This window comes from Nerophis lumbriciformis, linkage group LG08, assembly GCF_033978685.3.
Source record: "Nerophis lumbriciformis linkage group LG08, RoL_Nlum_v2.1, whole genome shotgun sequence".
NCBI classification, from domain to species: Eukaryota; Metazoa; Chordata; class Actinopteri; order Syngnathiformes; family Syngnathidae; genus Nerophis; species Nerophis lumbriciformis.
The window spans coordinates 43,955,692-43,979,809 of record NC_084555.2 but is presented as its reverse complement, the minus strand read 5'-3'; the positions used below and the strand labels follow the sequence as shown (position 1 = coordinate 43,979,809).

General features: G+C 40.3%; 5 gene segments (V, D, J or C); 2 read left to right on the top strand and 3 right to left on the bottom strand.

The window, feature by feature from the left end:
- Positions 1 to 4,877: 4,877 nt before the first annotated feature.
- Positions 4,878 to 5,551, bottom strand: LOC133611832 (Ig kappa chain V region 3547-like). The segment is given in 2 exon segments: positions 4,878 to 5,423; positions 5,495 to 5,551. Coding segments are annotated over 2 exon segments (363 nt in total).
- Positions 5,552 to 5,626: 75 nt separating this feature from the next.
- On the top strand, positions 5,627 to 19,683 carry LOC133611197 (Ig lambda chain C region-like). The segment is given in 3 exon segments: positions 5,627 to 5,663; positions 10,778 to 10,903; positions 19,257 to 19,683. Coding segments are annotated over 3 exon segments (492 nt in total).
- LOC133612012 (Ig lambda-3 chain C region-like) lies at positions 12,285 to 12,843 on the top strand. The segment is given in 2 exon segments: positions 12,285 to 12,288; positions 12,400 to 12,843. Coding segments are annotated over 2 exon segments (333 nt in total).
- LOC133612011 (Ig kappa chain V-V region MOPC 21-like) lies at positions 15,055 to 15,493 on the bottom strand. The segment is given in 2 exon segments: positions 15,055 to 15,365; positions 15,437 to 15,493. Coding segments are annotated over 2 exon segments (363 nt in total).
- Positions 19,684 to 22,786: 3,103 nt separating the features above from the next.
- Positions 22,787 to 23,348, bottom strand: LOC133611196 (Ig kappa chain V region 3547-like). The segment is given in 3 exon segments: positions 22,787 to 22,880; positions 22,928 to 23,225; positions 23,297 to 23,348. Coding segments are annotated over 3 exon segments (444 nt in total).
- Between the last annotated feature and the right edge of the window lie 770 nt (positions 23,349 to 24,118).

The following is a 24,118-nucleotide window of genomic DNA, read 5'->3' as shown; positions in this document are numbered from 1 at the left end:
TACCACGGGACATAAGTATTGGGACACTTAGGACTAAAACTTGACATAAGTATTGGGAAACTTAGGACTACCACGGGACAAAAGTATTGGGACACTTAGGACTAAAACTGGACAAAAGTATTGGGACACTTGGGACGTAAACTGGACAAAAGTATTGGGACACTTGGGACTAACACTTGACAAACGTATTGGGACACTTAGGACGAAAACTGGACAAAATTATTGGGACACTTAGGACTAAAACTGGACAAAAGTATTGGAACACTTCGGATTAAAAGTAGACAAAAGTATTGGGACACTTGGGACTAAAACTTGACAAAAGTATTGGGACACTTAGGACTACCACTTGACAAAAGTATTGGGACACTTAGGACTACCACTGGACAAAAGTATTGGGACGCTTACACTGGACAAAAGTATTGGGACACTTAGGACTACAACTGGACAAAAGTATTGGGTCACTTAGAACTAACACTGGACAAAAGTTTTGGGACACGTATACTGGACAAAAGTATTGGGACACTTAGGACTAAAACTTCAATCAATCAATCAATCAATCAATGTTTATTTATATAGCTCTAAATCACAAGTGTCTCAAAGGGCTACACAAGCCACAACGACATCCTCGGTATAGCCCACATAAGGGCAAGGAAAAACTCACCCCAGTGGGACGTCGATGTGAATGACTATGAGAAACCTTGGAGAGGACCGCATATGTGGGTAACCCCCCCCCCTCTAGGGAGACCAAATGCAATGGATGTCGAGTGGGTCTAACATAATATTGTGAGAGTCCAGTCCATAGTGGATCCAGCATAACAGTAAGAGTCCAGTCCACAGTGGGGTCAGCAGGAAACCATCCCGAGCGGAGACGGGTCAGCAGCGCAGAGATGTTCCCAACCGATATACAGGCGAGCGGTCCACCCCGGGTCCCGACCACGGACAGCCAGCACCCCATCCATGGCCACCGGATCTGTGTGTCTCCCCTTCCACAAGGGATAGGGGGGAGCAGAGGAGAAAAGAAAAGAAACGGCAGATCAACTGGTCTAAAAAAGGGGGGCTATTCAAAGGCTAGAGTATACAAATGAGTTTTGAGATGGGACTTAAATGTTTCTACTGAGGTAGCATCTCTAACTGTTACCGGGAGGGCATTCCATAGTGCTGGAGCCCGAATAGAAAACGCTCTACAGCCCGCAGACTTTTTTTGGGCTCTGGGAATCACTAATAAGCCGGAGTTCTTTGAACGCAGATTTCTTGCCGGGACATATGGTACAATACAATCGGCAAGATAGGCTGGAGCTAGACCGTGTAGTATTTTATACGTAAGTAGTAAAACCTTAAAGTCGCATCTTAAGTGCACAGGAAGCCAGTGCAGGTGAGCCAGTATAGGCGTAATATGATCAAACTTTCTTGTTCTTGTCAAAAGTCTAGCAGCCGCATTTTGTACCAATTGTAGTCTTTTAATGCTAGACATAGGGAGACCCGAAAATAATACGTTACAGTAATCGAGACGAGACGTAACGAACGCATGAATAATGATCTCAGCGTCGCTAGTGGACAAAATGGAACGAATTTTAGCGATATTACGGAGATGAAAGAAGGCCGTTTTAGTAACACTCTTAATGTGTGACTCAAAGGAGAGAGTTGGGTCGAAGATAATACCCAGATTCTTTACTGAGTCGCTTTGTGTAATTGTTTGGTTGTCAAATGTTAAGGTGGTATTATCAAATAAATGTCGGTGTTTAGCAGGACCGATAATCAGCATTTCCGTTTTCTTAGTGTTGAGTTGCAAGAAGTTAGCGGACATCCATTGTTTAATTTCATTAAGACACGCCTGAGTGGGTGGAGCTACTGGGAGGAGTCCCTTGTTGGGTTAGCAATGCTACTGTACTAAACAAAAATTTCGGATCATTTTTGTTGAGGTGGATGAGATTTGAGTAATATTTAGCTTTAGCTAGGGTAAGCATGTGTTTATAAGTTATTAAACTATCACTCCATGCTTGATGGAAAACCTCAAGTTTAGTAGCGTGCCATTTGCGTTCCAGCTTTCTACATGATAATTTATGGGCTCTAGTTTCTTCTGTAAACCATGGGGTGCGCCTTTTAGGGGCTCTTTTAAGCTTTAGCGGTGCTATACTATCAATGGTGTCGCGCAGGGCGTCGTTAAAGTTGTTAGTGAGGTTATCAATAGAGCCGACATAATTTGGGAATGGTGCCATTACCGAAGGCAGTAGGCCAGCAAGAGTCATCGTTGTGGCAGCATTAATGTTGCGGCTGCTATAGTAGTTATTATTATTAGTTTGTTGACAATGAGTCAGAACTTCGAATTTTATAAGGTAATGATCGGACATTACTTCAGTATACGGGAGTATCGTAACTTTGGAGGTGGTGACACCCCTGACCAGCACTAGATCTATCGTATTTCCGTTGCGATGCGTAGGTTCATTTATTATTTGTGTAAGACCACAGCTATCAATTATAGTCTGGAGCGCCATGCACTGAGGGTCCGATGGGGTATTCATATGGATATTAAAGTCCCCCATTATGATTATATTGTCGGCGTGCGTCACTAAATCAGCAACGAACTCTGAAAATTCACTGATGAAGTCCGAATTGGGTCCTGGGGGGCGGTAGATAACAGCCAGGTGGAGAGGCAGCGGTGTGACAAACCTCATAGTAAGCATCTCAAACGAGTTATATTTATTATTTAGGTTCGGGGTAAGATTAAAGTTTTTATTGTGGATGAGTGCAACTCCCCCACCCCTTTTAATGGGACGGGCAATATGCGCTCCCGCATAGCCAGGAGGAGACGCCTCACCCAGCGCAAAGAAATCGTCTGGTTTGAGCCAGGTCTCGGCGAGACCAATAACATCAAGATTATTGTCTCTAATGACCTCATTAACTAATAACGTTTTGGAAGATAATGATCTTATGTTTAAGAAGCCCATATTATAGGTAGTGGGCTGTTTTGAGGAGTTTTTGTTGAAATTATCCGTAGTAGCAATATTAATAATGTTGTGTTTATTATGTGTAGTGCAATTTAAATAATTTCGACCATATCTAGGAATTGATATGACGGGAATTTTCCGATTGTTTGCTTGATGTTGTGATAAACCGAACGCATCATAACTTGCCACCTCAGTAGAGTGCATGTCTACTTCTGACACAGAAAAAACATTTTTTGAGTTGTGTATTGTTCTAAAATAGTTGCTATGTGTGCAGGTATTATCCAGCCTGGCGCTGGCTAGTTCTATTTTAACTAACTTCTCACCCGGACTAGCGCTTCTTTGAGGATTAGCCTTTCGCTTTGTTGTTAGCCCCGCTCGGCATCCCCGCTTCTGCTTCCGCTCACACCGCTTACGTGTCTTCCGTTGACGGTCCTCGCTGGCACTTAACTCCGCTGCTTTAGAGGCCGCTGGATGTAGCCAGCGAAGAATCCCGATGCTAGCGAGGAGGTCGAAAGTACCCGCATCTTTCAGCCTATAACGGCCCGATCTATCCACATCCAGAATCGTCTGTCGGTCGTATCTGATCACGAAGTGTCCACGCTGTGAGCCAGCCATGAAATAGACAGAATTGACGGGTATTTTTGCCAAATCGCTCTACACTTCCAAGAGCGTCTGCAAGCCGCTGCCATCAGGGCGCCGCCATCTTGTCAAGAGCTTGACAAAAGCATGGGGACACTTTGGCCTACAATTTGACAAAAGTATTGGGACACTTAAGACTAGCACCAGCCAAATATGCGGGCCCAACCAACGCTGCTTGCAGCTTTAATTATTTACGTTTTCCCTGTTTTTACTTGCTTTTAACTTGTTTGTCTTGTAAAGCACCTTGGGCACCATTGTGGTGTTGTAATGTGCTATACAAATACACCTTGACTGATTTATTGATTGATTGATTGGTTGATTGATTGATTGATTGATTGAAAATGAAATGAAAGTTTAATTGAATTGTCAGGTAAAAAAAATGAAGTTCACAAAATTCAAACAAAAAAATTCAGTTACATAAATTCAGTGTCAAATAAAAGCTTTCGTAATAAAGACACACATTAACCTACTTAGTACATGCTCTAATCAATAAATTAAGTGCAAACACTTAATTTAAGTCTTTAATTTATCTTTTAGTTTGTATTGGACTCTTTAAATCAGTGAACTTACACAATATTGTCATTTATGGACATTTACTGTCAATAAGCTTTGTTGCCTGAAAGTGAAGAAAATAAATAGTTTTTTTGGAGAGAGCAGGAAAATCCCCAAAATGTGCTCCAGTTTTTCCCTTTTCCTATCATATCTGTGTCAGACTTTGAACACACTGTGCTCAATTCAAATAGAATATTATTGTTATCCATGCATTTTCAAATGTACTGTATCACAACAAAACAGGACAAATGCTGAAGCACATTCATATTTCTGGATTGGGACTTCAAACTATAGTTTAAATTATAGTTAATAATTCCTTTTTATCAATGATGTGTGGCCCTAAACAACCACAAAGAGCATTGGTCTTCACCAAGGGGTTCGCGGAGGCTGGGAGGGTCGTAACATTTTTGGCAATATAGACTATTTTTTAGATGTATACTTTTCATAAATAATTGTATAAATTTATAATTTTCACAAATGTGAATGTATTTAAATACATATTAGCAATAATCATCCACATATCCATTTTCCAACCCTTGTCCCTCGAGGGGTCGCGGGGGGCTGGAGCCTATCCTAGCCAATAATCAGTTTAATGTATTAATTAATCCATGTGTTCTGTGTTCTGGAGTTAATTTATGTAAAGTTTAGGAGTAAGAGCTACAGCTACTTTAATGACCAATTCAATATAAAACCCAATTTTATACAAGATGTGTTAGTTGGGGGTCCTCACTCCATCTTTATTTCAGTTTGGGGGTCCTTGGCTTGGAAAACTTTGGCATGAAGTGTTTACGGGACGGGCCGGCCCTGAGTGTTAGTGTGACTTCTTCTTCCCTCATTTCAACTTTTTCTTACAAGTCAATCAACTTGTTCAGATTGACGCTGGTTCTGCTTGGTGATCTTTGTTCAGTGGACCAGTCATCATCATCTTCCACTTTCACTTCCCTCAAACCAGAGGAGGTTTTTGTACAGCTCTCAATCACCGTGTATACCTTCCAACGTCAAAAAAGGCAAAACAGTAGTAATCAGCGACATCTTCTGCCTGAACACCAGTGATAGTCAGAGTGTAGTCAGAGCCAGATCGTGTGCCACTGAATCGAGGTGGTGTTCCAGTAAAGCGACTTGATGCAGCATAGATCAGAAGTTTAGGAACCTGTCCAGGTTTCACTTGGTACCAACTGAGAGCAGCACCAGTGTTTGAGTTCCCTTTGGCGCTGATGGTCACCGTCCCACCAAGACTGACATACTTGATTTTGTCCGTCTGGATCTGAGAATCCTGGGCGGAAGATCCTGAAAGGAGACGGCGATGATTACATCAACACTTTCCCTTTAGGGACGACTCAAAAGAGTCTTTGTCTCACCTTGAATCAGCAGAGCCGACTGGACGAGCAGAAGCACTGGTGCAGGCCACATCTTGATGCACTTTTCCAGCCCAGTGCGTGGAAAGAGTCCAGATTTATCAAGACGTGGCGGTGCGGCCAAGCGGAGCGCTCATGCAAATGAGCTCCGAGCGCACCTGTCTTTGTGAAAGTGAGAGGGAGGCGTGGCCAGGACCACTTCCTGTCCATGTTTGTGTTGCACATCTGCCTCAGACCCCTTCACTGACGCTCCACTTTCACCACAACTCCTCCATATTTCATGTACTACGAACCATACATGAACATGTTTTGTAAATAAGTCATTCATTAAAGTTAAGTCATTAAATGAATAACGATAATGTGACTAATGATTTATTATGATTTTATTGGCACTTTTTTGTAAAGAAGACAACAACTTAAAAAACAATGTTAAACAATATAGGGGGTTTTAAGGATATTTTAGGAAATCTTTAGCCCCCCTAAAAGATCTAATCATGCAATTGGTTCGACCGCTTGATGAAAATCATTATTGACCTAAATAAGGTATTGACATGTTTTTTTAAAAACAAACTATTTTCAACCAAATGAAGACAAGAATGAGCTTTTTAGTTCATGTTAACATACTGAGTGTGTATTTGTTGTCCTAACAGTGATCTGGCTGCAACTGTGACATCTACCCACCAGAGGGCGCCTGCCAGCCAAAATAAAAATGCTGATACAGAAGTGATGCATTGATATCGGGCCTCTGACAGCATTGCACCGAGACTGTGTCTGGACTTCGGACTAGTGTTAGCATGCTAATATAAGAGATGTTAGCATACCTCCAAGATGGCACCGAGTATCAAATATAATGATTTGTAGGTTCAAACACTCAAAATTAGCGAAGGAGGCGAGCCAAAAACGTGAGCATACTAACACTGGCATGCTAATATAAAATAGGTTAGCATACTTCCAAGATGGCGCCAAGTATCAAAAATCATGATATTTAGGTTAAAACATATAAAAGTTGCTAAAAAGCTACCCTAAAACGTTAGCATGCTATCGTTAGCATGCTATGCTAACATTCAAGATGGTGCCAAGAATGCTAACGTTAGCATGCTAACACTTAGCATGTGTCATACACCAAGTTATATGACACTGGGGTAAACGGTTGCAAAATGAGCAAAACGTTAGCATGCTAACGTTTCAAAAAATTCAGTTACATAAATTTAGTGTAAAATAAATGCTTTCGTAATAAAGACACAAATTAACCTCCTTAGTTCATGCTCTATTCAACAAATGAAGTGAACAACTTCATTCAAGCCTTTAATTGATCTTTTAGTTTGAATTGAACTCTTTAAATCAGTGAATTTAAACAATATTGTCATTTATGGACATTTACTGTCAATACTTTTTGTCAGGTTCACACACCGATGACATCTATTAAACAGACAATTGATTGATACTTTTATTAGTAGGATGCACCAGGGCCGGCCCGTGGCATAGGTCGTATAGGCAAATGCTAAGGGCGCCGTCCATCAGGGGGCGCCACGCCAGTGCCACAAATGTTGGAGAAAAAAAAAAAAAGAAAGAAAGTTGGTACTATTATTTCTAAATACAAAAAAATAATCCCACCTTAATTAAAATGCAAAGTAAAGCTTATTTAATAGAAATATTATTTGTTACAACATTACGCTTGGTTGTTATCATCAGTCATCAACAATTGAGAACAGAGGAATGGATATTGAAACAGTGTAGGTCTGACTTGGTAGGATATGTACAGCAAGTAGTGGACATAGTGAGAGAGAGAGAGATCAGAAGGCAAAAGAAAAATATCTGCATTTGATTGTTTACATTTGATTATTAACAACAATCCGGGGAGGGTGTTAGCTTAGGGTTGAAGTTGCCTGGAGGTGTACTTTTATTGCGGTTTTGAAGGAGGATAGAGATGCTCTTTCTTTTACACCTGTTGGGAGCGCATTCCACATTAATGTGGCATAGAAAGAGAATGAGTTAAGACCTTTGTTAGATCGGAATCTGGGTTTAACGTGGTTAGTAGAGCGCCCCCTGGTGTTGTGGTTATGGCGGTTAAGGAAGTAGTTTGACATGTACTTCGGTATCAGGGAGGTGTAGCGGATTTTATTGACTAGGCTCAGTGCAAGTTGTTTTACTCTGTCCTCCACCCTGAGCCAGCCCACTTTGGAGAAGTGGGTAGGAGTGAGGTGTGATCTGAGGTGGAGGTCTAGAAGTAACCTGACTAGCTTGTTCTGGGATGTTTGGAGTCTAGATTTGAGGGTTTTGGAGGTGCTAGGGTACCAGGAGGTGCATGCGTAATCGAAAAAGGGTTGAACGAGAGTTCCCGCCAGAATCCTCATGGTGTTTTTGTTGACCAGAGAGGAGATTCTATAGAGAAATCTCGTTCCTTGGTTGACCTTTTTGATTACCTTGGTTGCTATTTTATCACAGGAAACATTAGCCTTTAGAATGGAACCTAGGTAGGTGACCTCATCTTTCCTGGTGATAACAATGTCACCCACTTTTATAGTGAAGTCATTGACTTTATGAAGGTTGATGTGGGACCCAAACAGGATGGATTCTGTTTTACCCAAGTGTATGGATAGCTTGTTGTCAGCGAGCCAGGTGCAAGTTCTACAGAGTTCAGCACTGAGGATTTTCTCCACCTGTGACTTGTCCTTGTCTGATACCAGCAGGGCCGAGTCATCCGCAAACAAGAACAATTGACAGTCGCATGCCGATGACAAGTCGTTTATGTATACTAGGAACAGTAAAGGCCCCAATATACTGCCTTGGGGGACTCCACAGCTCACCGAGAGGGGGGGGGACACGGTGCCGTTCACCTCTACCACCTGTTCCCTCCCCTCCAAGTAAGATTGCATCCAGATCGATGAGGTTTTGTCAAATCCGATTGCTCTGAGCTTATCCAACAGTATAGCGTGGTCAACGGTGTCAAAGGCCTTCTGAAGATCCAGCATGACCATGCCACAGTATTTGCCCGCGTCCACCTCATGTTTGATGTGGTCGGTCAGATAGAGAAGGCATGTGTCAGTGGAGTGGTTAGTTCTGAAGTCGGATTGGAATTTGTACATGAGTTTATTGGTGGCAAGGTAACCATTGACCTGTTCATAAACTATTTCTTCCATTACTTTCGAAATGGAACTGAGAATAGAAACAGGTCGGTAGTTGCCAGGTTCCAATTTGCTTCCTTTTTTAAAGAGGGGAGTTACTCTTGCTATCTTAAAATCTTTTGGTACTTGGCCTTGTGAAATTGAGAGGTTTATTATGTGCTTGATGATTGGGGCAATGATGGAGGCAGAGTCCCTGAGGAATCTGGAGGGGATATTGTCAAGGCCGGTGGCCTTGTTTGGGTGGAGCGCGCTCAATTTTTTAAGCACCTCATCAGCTGTGACCAATTTCTAATTTGAAATCATTGTTGGATACTCCTAGCTTTCTGTAGAAGGCTTTAATGTGTTCTACACCAAAGCAACCAGAGTGGTGGGACAGCTTGTTGACAAGAGTTGCGGCTATGCTGGTGAAAAAGGCGTTAAGTCTGCTTGCTACCTCCATTTTGTCTGTAATGAGGGAGTCACCCTCCTTGATGCTGATGTTGGTGAGCCTGGTTTTAAGTTTTTGGCTGCAACCGGGAAGCTGGTTGTTGAGAATTTTCCAGAGCTCACGTGGCTTATTTGTGTTTTCCTCTATTTTGTCGTTAATGTAATTTTTTTTAAAGGATTTAGTCAGGTTAGTTGACTTATTTCTCAATTTATTGCATTGCTTTTTGAGAGTTGAAAGGAGTGATTTGAGGTTGTTATTATTGGGTTGTTTATCTACTTCTGTTTTACACTTTTGGTATTCGGAGTATTTTCTGTCTCTGTTTTTTATGGCAGCTAGTAGGTCCGGATTCGTCCATGGTTCAGAGCGGGCTTTGATCCTGACTGTTTTCACGGGAGCCATGTCATTTAGTATTTTTAGGAACGATGTTTTGAAGCGATCCCAAGCAACATCGACCAGGTTGCTCGCGACCACAGGGGACCAGTCCCACTCATCTAATTTTAAATTGAAATTATCGCTGGAGTATTTTTTAAGGGATCTGGATTGGGCTGTTATGTGGCCATTGGCTTTGGGTTTAGCTATTTTGTGGGTGCAGAAGGTTAGATAGTGGTCGCTAAGACCACAGATCATGACCCCACTATTTTTTATTTTAAGCCGGTCTGAAGTGAGAATGAGATCTCTGGTTGATTGGGTGGAATCACACACCCTTGTAGGTAGTGTTATTAGCTGGGAAAGACCGTGTAGATTACAAAACTTGCTGGAGGATCTGAAGACAGGCGCCTCTCTGCGTTGAATATCTGTGTTCAGATCCCCAGTTATAATTTTCTCCATGTTGTCTGCCCCAGCCAAGCACTCCTCCAAAGCCCCATAGAAATCACTCTGATTAGGGGGTCTGTAAACAGTCCCTATCAGTACCGGCTTAGCGTTTTTAAATTTGATTTCCGCCCACACAGTTGTGGTTAAGATCAGTGCGAGTTATGTATTTTATATCCTGGTGAATATACATACAAACACCCCCACCATGTTTATTCCTGTCCTTTCTGATAACCGAAAAGTTTTCTATTTCTATCTCTGAGTCAAGAAGCAAGGAATTAAACAGAGACAGGATTCAATTTAGCTCAATGAGGAGAAACGCGTAGACCTGTACCCTTGAACAGTGTCGTCCCACGCTCTGACAAAAGCTTGCACGCCTCCTCTTTTATTTGGACTTTCCCTGATTAAATGGCAACAGCTGTTTCTAAGGGGAGGGGGTCGTAAACAGCCGCCGCCCTTGGTCACAAAACAGTTCAAAGAAAAGACGCCTGGAGCTTGTGTCAGGTCCTGCTTCCTCTCCGCTTTGTAGATCTCGGGTCAAGACAAGATCTTCCTGTGGATTACAATAGATCAAAGAAACCGACACCTTCATATCGCTTCCTATCCTACACAGTGGAGTTTTACAAGCCTTTTGCTTGGTAAGAATACAGACAGCTCAGGAACTCATGGCAACACAAAGTTTTGTGATAACTTAGATACAATTATTCTGACAGCTTTGTTGCCTGAAAGTAAAGAAAATGAAGAGATTTGGGGGGAGCAGGAAATCCCCAAAATGTGCTCCAATTGTTCCCTTTTCCTATCATATCTGTGTCAGACTTTGAACACACTGTGCTCAATTCAAATAGAATATTATTGTTATCCATGCATTTTCAAATGTACTGTATCACAACAAAACGCTGGTTCTGCTTGGTGATCTTTGTTCAGTGGACCAGTCATCATCATCTTCCACTTTCACTTCCCTCAAACCAAAGGAGGTTTTTGTACGAGCGCCTCACAACCTTGCATCACTGTGGTGGAGTTTCGGCGAAGGGACCAAACTGGTCATCGGCTGTGAGTACCAGATGTGTCCTTGTTTTTCACTCTGTGTGACAAAAGCTGGATTTTATTGTGTGGAATTTGGAATTAGAATGTGATGTCAATCTAGGAGCAGCTAACAATATGAGAGTCTGGTTGTCATGGTGACTATCATGTGATTGTTGTCTATTTCATGTCATCATGTGATTTCTTCCTGACATAATTATCAAACATTTCAACACGTCAGGCGAAAAGAAGTAGGAAGAAGCCCAGCTTATTTCATCCTTCTCCTTCTGTGTGCTACTAATAGCTTTTGTAGCAATAAAAAGATGGATTATGTAAAGAAGGGAGATAAAGGAAGGAGGAAAAAAGTGTTAAAATATTCAAATAAATTTTAAAGATAAGATAAAATAACTAAAATAAATATAAAATTAAATAATTAATGATTTATAAATATTTGTGTTTGCAAGTCAGCGAGTGCCACATACTGAAAAATCAAAGGATGCTTATTTTTAATACTTTTTAATCTAAAAAAAGATGAATCTAATGCAGGGGTGTCAAACGTAAGGTTTTATCCGGCCCGCGGGATGAGTTTGCTAAGTATAAAAATGAGCAGAAATTTTTTAATGAAAGAAACTGCTGTTCTAAATGTGTCCACTAGATGTCGCAAAATCAAGATTTGTAGAAGATGCTACATATGTAAAAAAAAAAAAAAAAAGATCACATGATGTTAGTGCACCAGTTGAGGAAAATGATCAAACTACATAAACTAAATTGTATTTTTATTTTTGATATTATTTTTTCATCTTGATAAATTGAAAATTAACACCAACGAGTTGACTGATGAACATTATCACATCATTTATTCAGAAAGTATAAATAACAACAAATAAAGATAGAATACAATTAACCGCAACATGTAAGTGTAAAAAAACCCCCAACAACATTAGGATTTTTACATTTCCAGAATGTGCTTGTTCTATTTTTAAACAAAGAAAATAATCTGAAGTTGTCTTTACTTATTTATTTATTTATTTTTTTTTTTTTTACCAGTCCGGCCCACTTGGGAGTAGATTTTTCTCCATGTGGCCCCCGGACTAAAATGAGTTTGACACCCCTGCTCTAATCCAATATACTAATAAATTGTATTTGTATTATTGCTGTCAAAATGATTATTATTTAAATAAGATTATTCTCACTTTTAAAGTTGGATTATACGTGATTAATCACAGTAAAATACTCCTTTGCGTAGTTAAAATAAACTATTAAAAAAAGAGTCCAAAATTTCAACATAAATGCAGTTTTAATGTCAGAATGTCAAACAGGAACATTTTTTTGACATTTTTGACTTAAACGCACCTCATTTATTTACACAAAACTTTCTGACAGTTTTATTTCAAGTTTATTTGGAAGATAAATGTGTCAGTCGGAGTCTCCTCACTCATCTTTGCACTAGCAGGAGGTGTTGTCATGTTGATTGACAGCTTTAAAGTGTGACATATTAACTCTCTCCTCCCCCTCCCCCCTCCTAGTGAGTGACGTGCGGCCCCCCACGCTGACCATCTTCCCCCCCTCCAAAGAGCAGCTGCAGACTGGCAGTGCCACGGCGGTGTGCGTGGCCAGCGGAGGCTCGCCTCAGGCCTGGACCCTGGGCTGGAAGGTGGGGGGCAGCAGCAGCACCTCGGGGGTGTCACACAGCTCGGACGAGGCCACCGGCGACGGTCGCTACAGCTGGACCAGCACCCTGAGCCTCAAGGCCGACCGCTGGAGCACGGCCGGCTCGGTGAGCTGCGAGGCCACCATGCAGGGTCAGAACCCCGTGACCCAAACCCTGATGGACCCGGGCCGCTGCTCAGAGTAGAAGCTGAGACGCCCGTTCTTGTTTTTATTGCTTCCTGTTTCTTACTGCTTGATGCCGGAGAACTTGGCGCAGAACCTCAACATTTAAGCATTGTTCAATAAAATGTCCACGGTCATGATGAGTCAGCGCCTTTTTCTCTCAGGACCTCAAATGGACCCACTCACACCTCACTATGACCATTAGAAGCACATTCAACTACACTTTGTTTTTACATTCATAATATTTCATCTTAGCTTTTATTTGGAACTGACTTGACCTGTGAAGCACATCTCAAAGTGCTGTGACAATGCTCATAAAAATGTATACAAAAATAAATGAGTAAATTAAAAATACATTTAAAGAACTTTAGATTTGCAAAAACAAATTAACAACAATTTCAATGAACAATAAGCTATTTTTTTTAGAATTGTATTAACAAATGGTCATGAAAATTAAATTGAGAAAAAAGAATGAAGCAATTAATGAAATAAAATGGTGATAAAAATGTATTAAAAACTATGGAAATTTTTAAAATATATTAAAAGTCATAGAAGCCAAAAGCGGGTTAAGGTAATTTCAACTTAATGTTAGAGTTTGATCAAGGAGGTGACCCCAGGATGCAGAGACGGGAGGCGAGGCTGATTTACAAAATGTTAAAAAAGGTAATGAGTCCAAAAAGTGTAACAAAAAGCGATGGGGCAGAAGTGCACACCATGAATAAGCAAACAAAAGCAGGTCCCTCAGTGGTCGGCAGGGGGAAAAGGCCAGGGAGCACTGAGCTCAACAAAAGGTCCAACAACATCCTCTTCACCTCAGGAAGGCTAGAAAGTAGTGATGGGTCCGGCAACACCGATGCATCGGCGCATGTGTCGAGCTCATCGAGCAAAACCCTGTGTCTTTTAGAAAGTCACGTGACCGATCATGAGCTGTTTTGGTCACGTGACCGATACGCGAACTGTGTCGCACTGACGCCTCCATTGTGCCCAGTGAGCGGGTCTAATCTACAGCCGGAGAAATAATAACTAAGAGAAATCGTCTAAAATGTAATACATCGGAAAAACTTTTTTTTTTAATAGAAATGTGTAAAAAAATAAAATTAAAAAAATTCCCAGTCCACAATCATCCACAACACGTTCTCTTAGATTTCCATGTTATGATACATGTTCACATTATTTATTGACTGTATCTAAAAAAGATAAAAATATATTTTTATTTAAATTTAGATTATTAGCCGGTATATCTATTTTTAGGAACACTAATACAAAACCTCACAATAATGTCTGATTGAATGCTAAAAACGTTACGACAGACCGCCTTAAAAAAACGTAATGGAATTTTAAAAATGTCTATGAACGATAAAACACTGAATATTGACAAAATATGAACGTCGCACCCCCTTTCGATCGACATATTTTACAATCAAGTGAAACGCAACAAAAATGCAACCAACAGTGAAATATAAACGCGAAGGGTACAAAATAAACCCACCGACAATCTGATATATCTGATACATCACTAAGCTTTAGAACTTTGTCTGTGGAAACGCTTCCCGCCCACACTGCTTGGTGCCTCGTCTGAGCTGCTGTGACGTAGATCAACATAGAAACAAATTAGATGACCATAGTAACTAATTAGATTACCATTGTAACTAATTAGATTACCATAGTAACTGGTATATCATTCCAAAGCGCAGATTCCAACCATTGAAATACTTTGTTTGTATAGTTGAAGACTTACGGTCATTAGAAAACATGACTGCACATCATAATGGCAGCTACACTTTCCATCTTAAAGATCTAAAAAAATTATTTGGGAATGTCCGGCGGGCCAGATTGAAAAGCTCAACGGGCCGCATGTGGCCCCCGGCCTTAATTTGCCCAGGTCTGGTCTAGTCTTTGTGTGGCCCTTAGTGGCCTTCAGCAAGTATTTACGCAATATTCAGTTTAATGTGAGTGATTTAGGAGTTAGTTAATGTATATTTTAGGTATAAGACTTAAAAGTACCTTTAGGGCCAGTATAATTTTAATTTATAATAATAATATTATTTAATACAATTTCATTTGAATAATTATAGAATTTTATACAAGCTAGGCCGTCCTCACGCCATCTTTATTGTCTTTGGCCTGGAAAAGTTTAAAGACCCCTGATATAGAATGTTTACGGGACGGGCCGGCCCTGAGTGTTAGTGTGACTTCTGCTTTCCTCATTTGAACTTTTTCTTACAAGTCAATCAACTTGTTCAGATTGACGCTGGTTCTGCTTGGTGATCTTTGTTCAGTGGACCAGTCATCATCATCTTCCACTTTCACTTCCCTCAAACCAAAGGAGGTTTTTGTACAGCTCTCAATCACCGTGTATCCCTTCCACCTCCAACATAGGCCAAACAGTAGTAATCAGCGACATCTTCTGCCTGAACACTACTGATAGTCAGAGTGTAGTCAGAGCCAGATTGTGTGCCACTGAATCGAGGTGGTGTTCCAGTAAAGCGACTTGTTGCAGCATAGATCAGAAGTTTAGGAACCTGTCCTGGTTTCACTTGGTACCAACTGAGAGCAGCACCAGTGTTTGAGTTCCCTTTGGCGCTGATGGTCACCGTCCCACCAAGACTGACATACTTGATTTTGTCCGTCTGGATCTGAGAATCCTGGGCGGAAGATCCTGAAAGGAGACGGCGATGATTACATCAACACTTTCCCTTTAGGGACGACTCAAAAGAGTCTTTGTCTCACCTTGAATCAGCAGAGCCGACTGGACGAGCAGAAGCACTGGTGCAGGCCACATCTTGATGCACTTTTCCAGCCCAGTGCGTGGAAAGAGTCCAGATTTATCAAGACGTGGCGGTGCGGCCAAGCGGAGCGCTCATGCAAATGAGCTCCGAGCGCACCTGTCTTTGTGAAAGTGAGAGGGAGGCGGGGCCAGGACCACTTCCTGTCCATGTTTGTGTTGCACATCTGCCTCAGACCCCTTCACTGACGCTCCACTTTCACCACAACTCCTCCATATTTCATGTACTACGAACCATACATGAACATGTTTTGTAAATAAGTCATTCATTAAAGTTAAGTCATTAAATGAATAATGATAATGTGACTAATGATTTATTTTGATTTTATTGGCACTTTTTTGTAAAGAAGACAACAACAATATAACTTAAAAAACAATATCAAACAATATAGGGGGTTTTAAGGATATTTTAGGAAATCTTTAGCCCCCCTAAAAGATCTAATCATGCCATTGGTTCGACCGCTTGATGAAAATCATTATTGACCTAAATAAGGTATTCACATGTTTTTTTTTTAAAACAAACTATTTTCAACCAAATGAAGACAAGAATGAGCTTTTTAGTGCATGTTAACATACTGAGTGTGTATTTGTTGTCCTAACAGTGATCCGGCTGCAACTGTGACATCCACCCACCAGAGGGCGCCTGCCAGCCAAAATAAATATGCTGATACAGAAGTGATGCATTGATATCGGGCCTTGCACCGAGACTGTGTCTGGACTTCGGACTAATGTTAGCATGCTAATATAAGAGATGTTAGCATACCACTACTCAGTGGCCTAGTGGTTAGAGTGTCCGCCCTGAGATCGGTAGGTTGTGAGTTCAAACCCCGGCCGAGTCATACCAAAGACTATAAAAATGGGACCCATTACCTCCCTGCTTGGCACTCAGCATCAAGGGTTGGAATTGGGGGTTAAATCACCAAAATGATTCCCGGGCGCTGCTGCCCACTGCTCCCCTCACCTCCCAGGGGGTGATCAAGGGTGATGGGTCAAATGCAGAGAATAATCTCGCCACACCTAGTGTGTGTGTGACAATCTTTGGTACTTTAACTTTTAACTTTAACCTCCAAGATGGCACCGAGTATCAAATATAATGATTTGTAGGTTCAAACACTCAAGATTAGCGAAGGAGGCGAGCCAAAAACGTGAGCATACTAACACTGGCATGCTAATATAAAATAGGTTAGCATACTTCCAAGATGGCGCCAAGTATAAAAAAACATGATATTAGGTTAAAACATAAAATTAGCTAAAAAGCTACCCTAAAACGTTTGCATGCTATTGTTAGCATGCTATGCTAACTTTCAAGATGGTGCCAAGTATGCTAACACTTAGCATGTGTCATACACCAAGTTATATGACACTGGGGTAAACGGTTGCAAAACGTTAGCATGCTAACATTTCAAAAAAATTCAGTTACATAAATTCAGTGTCAAATAAATAATTTTGTAATAAAGACACAAATTAACCTCCTTAGTTCATGCTCTATTCAACAAATGAAGTGCAAAAACTTAATTTAAGCCTTTAATTGATCTTTTAGTTTGAATTGAACTCTTTAAATCAGTGAATTTACACAATATTGTCATTTATGGACATTTACTGTCAATAGCTTTTGTCAGGTTCAAACACCGATGACATCTATTAAACAGACAAAGAAGCAAGGAATTAAACAGAGACATGATTCAATTTAGCTCAACAAGGAGAAACGCGTCGACCTGTACCCTTGTCCTGTGTCGTCCCACGCTCTGACGAAAGCTTGCACGCCTCCTCTTTTATTTGGACTTTCTCTGATTACATGGCAACAGCTGTTTCTAAGGGGAGGGGGTCATAAACAGCCGTCCCCCTTGGTCACAAAACAGTTCAAAGAAAAGATGCCTGGAGCTTGTGTCAGGTCCTGCTTCCTCTCCGCTTTGTAGATCTCGGGTCAAGACAAGATCTTCCTGTGGATTACAAAAGATCAAATAAACCGACACCTTCATGTCGCTTCCCATCCTGCACAGTGGAGTTTTACAAGCCTTTTGCTTGGTAAGAATACAGACAGCTCAGGAACTCATGGCAACACAAAGGTTTGTGATAACTTAGATACAATTATTCTGACAGCTTTGTTGCCTGAAAGTAAAGAAAATGAAGAGATTTGGGGGGAGCAGGAAATCCCCAAAATGTGCTCCAATTGTTCCCTTTTCCTATCATATCTGTGTCAGACTTTGAACACACTGTGCTCAATTCAAATAGAATATTATTGTTATCCATGCATTTTCAAATGTACTGTATCACAACAAAACGCTGGTTCTGCTTGGTGATCTTTGTTCAGTGGACCAGTCATCATCATCTTCCACTTTCACTTCCCTCAAACCAAAGGAGGTTTTTGTACGAGCGCCTCACAACCTTGCATCACTGTGATGGAGTTTCGGCGAAGGGACCAAACTGGTCATCGGCTGTGAGTACCAGATGTGTCCTTGTTTTTCACTCTGTGTGACAAAAGCTGGATTTTATTGTGTGGAATTTGGAATTAGAATGTGATGTCAATCTAGGAGCAGCTAACAATATGAGAGTCTGGTTGTCATGGTGACTATCATGTGATTGTTGTCTATTTCATGTCATCATGTGATTTCTTCCTGACATAATTATCAAACATTTCAACACGTCAGGCGAAAAGAAGTAGGAAGAAGCCCAGCTTATTTCATCCTTCTCCTTCTGTGTGCTACTAATAGCTTTTGTAGCAATAAAAAGATGGATTATGTAAAGAAGGGAGATAAAGGAAGGAGGAAAAAAGTGTTAAAATATTCAAATAAATTTTAAAGATAAGATAAAATAACTAAAATAAATATAAAATTAAATAATTAATGATTTATAAATATTTGTGTTTGCAAGTCAGCGAGTGCCACATACTGAAAAATCAAAGGATGCTTATTTTTAATACTTTTTAATCTAAAAAAAGATGAATCTAATGCAGGGGTGTCAAACGTAAAGTTTTATCCGGCCCGCGGGATGAGTTTGCTAAGTATAAAAATGAGCAGACATTTTTGAATGAAAGAAACTGCTGTTCTAAATGTGTCCACTGGATGTTGCAAAATCAAGATTTGTAGAAGATGCTACATATGTAAAAAAAAAAAAAAAAAAAAGATCACATGATGTTAGTGCACCAGTTGAGGAAAATGATCAAACTACATTAACAAAATCTTGTAATTTTATTTTTGATATTATTTTTTCATCTTGATAAATTGAAAATTAACACCAACGAGTTGACTGATGAACATTATCACATCATCTATTCAGAAAGTATAAATAACAACAAATAAAGAGAGAATACTATTAACCGCAACATGTAAATTTAAAAAAAACCCCAACAACATTAGGATTTGTACATTTCCAGAATGTGCTTGTTCTATTTTTAAACAAAGAAAAAAATCTGAAGTTGTCTTTATTTATTTATTTATTTATTACCAGTCCGGCCCACTAATCACAGTAAAATACTCCCTTGCGTAGTTAAAATGAACTATAAAAAAAGAGTCCAAAATTTCAACACAAATGCAGTTTTAATGTCAAAATGTCAAACAGGAATATTTTTTTGACATTTTGTACTTAAGCGCACCTCATTTATTTACACAAAACTTTCTGACAGTTTTATTTCAAGTTTATTTGGAAGATAAATGTGTCAGTCGGAGTCTCCTCACTCATCTTTGCACTAGCAGGAGGTGTTGTCATGTTGATTGACAGCTTTAAAGTGTGACATATTAACTCTCTCCTCCCCCTCCCCCCTCCTAGCGGGTGAGGTGCGGCCCCCCACGCTGACCATCTTCCCCCCCTCCAAAGAGCAGCTGCAGACTGGCAGTGCCACGGCGGTGTGCGTGGCCAGCGGAGGCTCGCCTCAGGCCTGGACCCTGGGCTGGAAGGTGGGGGGCAGCAGCAGCACCTCGGGGGTGTCACACAGCTCGGACGAGGCCACCGGCAACGGCCGCTACAGCTGGACCAGCACCCTGAGCTTCCCCGCCGACGACTGGAGAACGGCCGGCTCGGTGAGCTGCGAGGCCACCATGCAGGGTCAGAACCCCGTGACCCAAACCCTGATGGACCCGGGCCGCTGCTCAGAGTAGAAGCTGAGACGCCCGTTCTTGTTTTTATTGCTTCCTGTTTCTTACTGCTTGATGCCGGAGAACTTGGCGCAGAACCTCAACATTTAAGCATTGTTCAATAAAATGATGAGTCATGATGAGTCAGCGCCTTTTTCTCTCAGGACCTCAAATGGACCCACTCACACCTCACTATGACCATTAGAAGCGCATTCAACTACACTTTGTTTTTACATTCATAATATTTCATCTTAGCTTTTATTTGGAACTGACTTGACCTGTGAAGCACATCTCAAAGTGCTGTGACAATGCTCATAAAAATGTATACAAAAAAAAAAAGAGTAAATTAAAAATAATACATTTAAAGAACAACTTTAGATTTGCAAAAACAAATTAACAGCAATTTTAATGAACGATAAGCTATTTTTTTTAGAATTGTATTAACAATTGTACCATATGTCCCGGCAAGAAATCTGCGTTCAAAGAACTCCGGCTTATTAGTGATTCCCAGAGCCCAAAAAAAGTCTGCGGGCTATAGAGCGTTTTCTATTCGGGCTCCAGTACTATGGAATGCCCTCCCGGTAACAATTAGAGATGCTACCTCAGTAGAAGCATTTAAGTCCCATCTTAAAACTCATTTGTATACTCTAGCTTTTAAATAGCCCCCCTGTTAGACCAGTTGATCTGCCGTTTCTTTTCTTTTCTCCTCTGCTCCCCTTTTCCTTGAGGGGGAGGGGGCACAGATCCGGTGGCCATGGATGAAGTGCTGGCTGTCCAGAGTCGGGACCCGGGGTGGACCGCTCGCCTGTGCATCGGTTGGGAACATCTCTGCGCTGCTGACCCGTCTCCGCTCGGGATGGTGTCCTGCTGGCCCCACTATGGACTGGACTCTTACTATTATGTTGGATCCACTATGGACTGGACTCTCACAATATTATGTCAGACCCACTCGACATCCATTGCTTTCGGTCTCCCTTAGAGGGGGGGGGGGGTTACCCACATATGCGGTCTTCTCCAAGGTTTCTCATAGTCATTCACATCGACGTCCCACTGGGGTGAGTTTTTCCTTGCCCGTATGTGGGCTTTGTACCGAGGATGTCGTTGTGGCTTGTGCAGCCCTTTGAGACACTTGTGATTTAGGGCTATATAAATAAAGATTGATTGATTGATTGATTGAACAAATGGTCATGAAAATTAAATAGAGAAAAAAAAACTATCAATGAAATAAAATGGTCATAAAAATGTATAAAGAAATTAAGATATGAGTACATTAAAAATAATAAATATAAAGAAAAACTTTGAATTTGCAAAAACAAACTAACAACTATTTTAATGAATTATATATTTTTTAGAATTGTATTAACAAATGGTCATGAAAATTAAATTGAGAAAAAAAATGAAGCAATTAATGAAATAAAATGGTGATAAAAATGTATTACAAATTATGAAAATGTTTAAAATATTAAAAATAAAAGTCATAGAAGCCAAAAGGGGGTTAAGGTAATTTCAACTTAATGCTAAATAAATTTAAAAAAAGCATAATGTTTAAAAGACAAAATAAATCTACTATCATTTCTTTGACAAATGTCATTTATGTCAGTAATTCAATTCCTAAAGTGAAACTCATATCCTCATGAGAGCCAGCGTCCTCTGCAGTGGACGTTTGTTTTTCCCCCAAAATGTGTAACTGTGACAAAAGAAATAGAGTGCAAGCAAATGTCCACTGCAGAGGACGCTGACTCCTAATAGAATATTCCATAGATTCACTTCACATAGAGTGACATTTATTTACATTTTGAAGATCATACAAACAAATTCAGTCCTTGACAAAATGTGAAATGTGGTTAAATATTTCAATGACTGGTTGACTATGGAGGTTCATTTGTGTCTTTATTACCAAGTGTGGACTGATTTTCCCCCATAAAATTATGATGTGAATTTCATTTAAAAAAAATGTGTGAGCAAATCTGTGTATTTAAAAATGCAATTTGTTAAAATTCAGTGTTTGAAAACACTTCTTGCTCCCTGGAAGTTTATTGTAGATCATAAATCATGCATCTCACCTGGACAGAAGAAGTCTGAGGAGGTATTCCTACAAGTTGGTACACTCTGACAGCCATTTAGGACCCAAAAGTGCCGAGGATGACACGAAAAGACGCTTGCTTGTTGTAATGTGTTATACAAATAAACATAGATGGATTGATTGATTGATTGGTTGATTGAAAATAAATAATGAAATTAAACGAAATGAAAGTTTAATTGAATTGTCAGGTAAAATAAATTAAGTTCACAAAATTCAAACAAAAAAATTCAGTTACATAAATTTAGTGTCAAAAGGAAAGTTTCATAATAAAGTCACAAACAAACCTACTTAGTTCATGCACTAATCAACAAATCGAGTGCAAAATACTTAATTTAAGTCTTTAATTGATCTTTATTGCCTGAAAGTAATGAAAGTAAATAGTTTTTTTTGGAGGGAGCAGGAAAATCTCCAAAATGTGCTCCAGTTTTTCCCTTTTCCTATCATATGTGTGTCAGACTTTGAACACACTGTGCTCAATTCAAATAGAATATTATTGTTATCCATGCATTTTCAAATGTACTGTATCACAACAAAACAGGACAAATGCTGAAGCACATTCATATTTCTGGATTGGGACTTCTAACCATAGTTTAAATTATAGTTAATAATTCCTTTTTATCAATCGTGTGTGGCCCTAAACAACCACAAAGAGCATTGGTCTTCACCAAGGGGTTCGCGGAGGCTGGGAGGGTCGTAACATTTTTGGCAATATAGACTATTTTTTAGATGTATACTTTTCATAAATAATAGTATACATTTATAATTTTCACAAATTTGAATGTATTTAAATACTTATTAGCAATAATCATCCATCTATCCTTTTTTACCCCTTGTCCCTCTAGGGGTTGCGGGGGACTGGAGCCTATCCTAGCCAATAATCAGTTTAATGTATTAATTAATCCATGTGTTCTGTGTTCTGGTGTTAATTTATGTAAAGTTTAGGAGTAAGAGCTACAGCTACTTTAATGACCAATTTAACATAAAACCCAATTTTATACAAGATGTGTTAGTTGGGGGTCCTCACTCCATCTTTATTTCAGTTTGGGGGTCCTTGGCTTGGAAAACTTTGGCATGAAGTGTTTACGGGACGGGCCGGCCCTGAGTGTTAGTGTGACTTCTTCTTCCCTCATTTCAACTTTTTCTTACAAGTCAATCAACTTGTTCAGATTGACGCTGGTTCTAATTGGTGATCTTTGTTCAGTGGACCAGTCATCATCATCTTCCACTTTCACTTCCCTCAAACCAAAGGAGGTTTTTGTACAGCTCTCAATCACCGTGTATACCTTCCAGGTCCAAAATAGGCAAAACAGTAGTAATCAGCGACATCTTCTGCCTGAACACCACTGATAGTCAGAGTGTAGTCAGAGCCAGATTGTGTGCCACTGAATCGAGGTGGTGTTCCAGTAAAGTGACTTGATGCAGCATAGATCAGAAGTTTAGGAACCTGTCCAGGTTTCACTTGGTACCAACTGAGATCAGCACCAATATTTGAACTCCCTTTGGCGCTGATGGTCACCGTCCCACCAAGACTGACATACTTGATTTTGTCCGTCTGAGTCAACAAATCCTGGGCGGAAGATCCTGAAAGGAGACGGCGATGATTACATCAACACTTTCCCTTTAGGGACGACTCAAAAGAGTCTTTGTCTCACCTTGAATCAGCAGAGCCGACTGGACGAGCAGAAGCACTGGTGCAGGCCACATCTTGATGCACTTTTCCAGCCCAGTGCGTGGAAAGAGTCCAGATTTATCAAGACGTGGCGGTGCGGCCAAGCGGAGCGCTCATGCAAATGAGCTCCGAGCGCACCTGTCTTTGTGAAAGTGAGAGGGAGGCGTGGCCAGGACCACTTCCTGTCCATGTTTGTGTTGCACATCTGCCTCAGACCCCTCATTGACGCTCCACTTTCAACTCCTCCATATTTCATGTACTACGAACCATACATGAACATGTTTTGTAAATAAGTCATTCATTAAAGTTAAGTCATTAAATGAATAATGATAATGTGACTAATGCTTTATTTGGATTTTATTGGCACTTTTTTGTAAAGAAGACAACAACAATATAACTTAAAAAACAATGTCAAACAATATAGGAGGTTTTAGGGATATTTTAGGAAATCTTTAGCCCCCCTAAAAGTTCTAATCATGCCATTGGTTCGACCGCTTGATGAAAATCATTATTGACCTAAATAAGGTATTTACGTGTTTTTTTAAAAACAAACTATTTTCAACCAAATGAAGACAAGAATAAGCTTTCTAGTGCATGTTAACATACTGAGTGTGTATTTGTTGTCCTAACAGTGATCTGGCTGCAACTGTGACATCTACCCACCAGAGGGCGCCTGCCAGCCCAAATAAATATGCTGATACAGAAGTGATGCATTGATATCGGGCCTCTGACAGCATTGCACCGAGACTGTGTCTGGACTTCGGACTAATGTTAGCATGCTAATATAAGAGATGTTAGCATACCG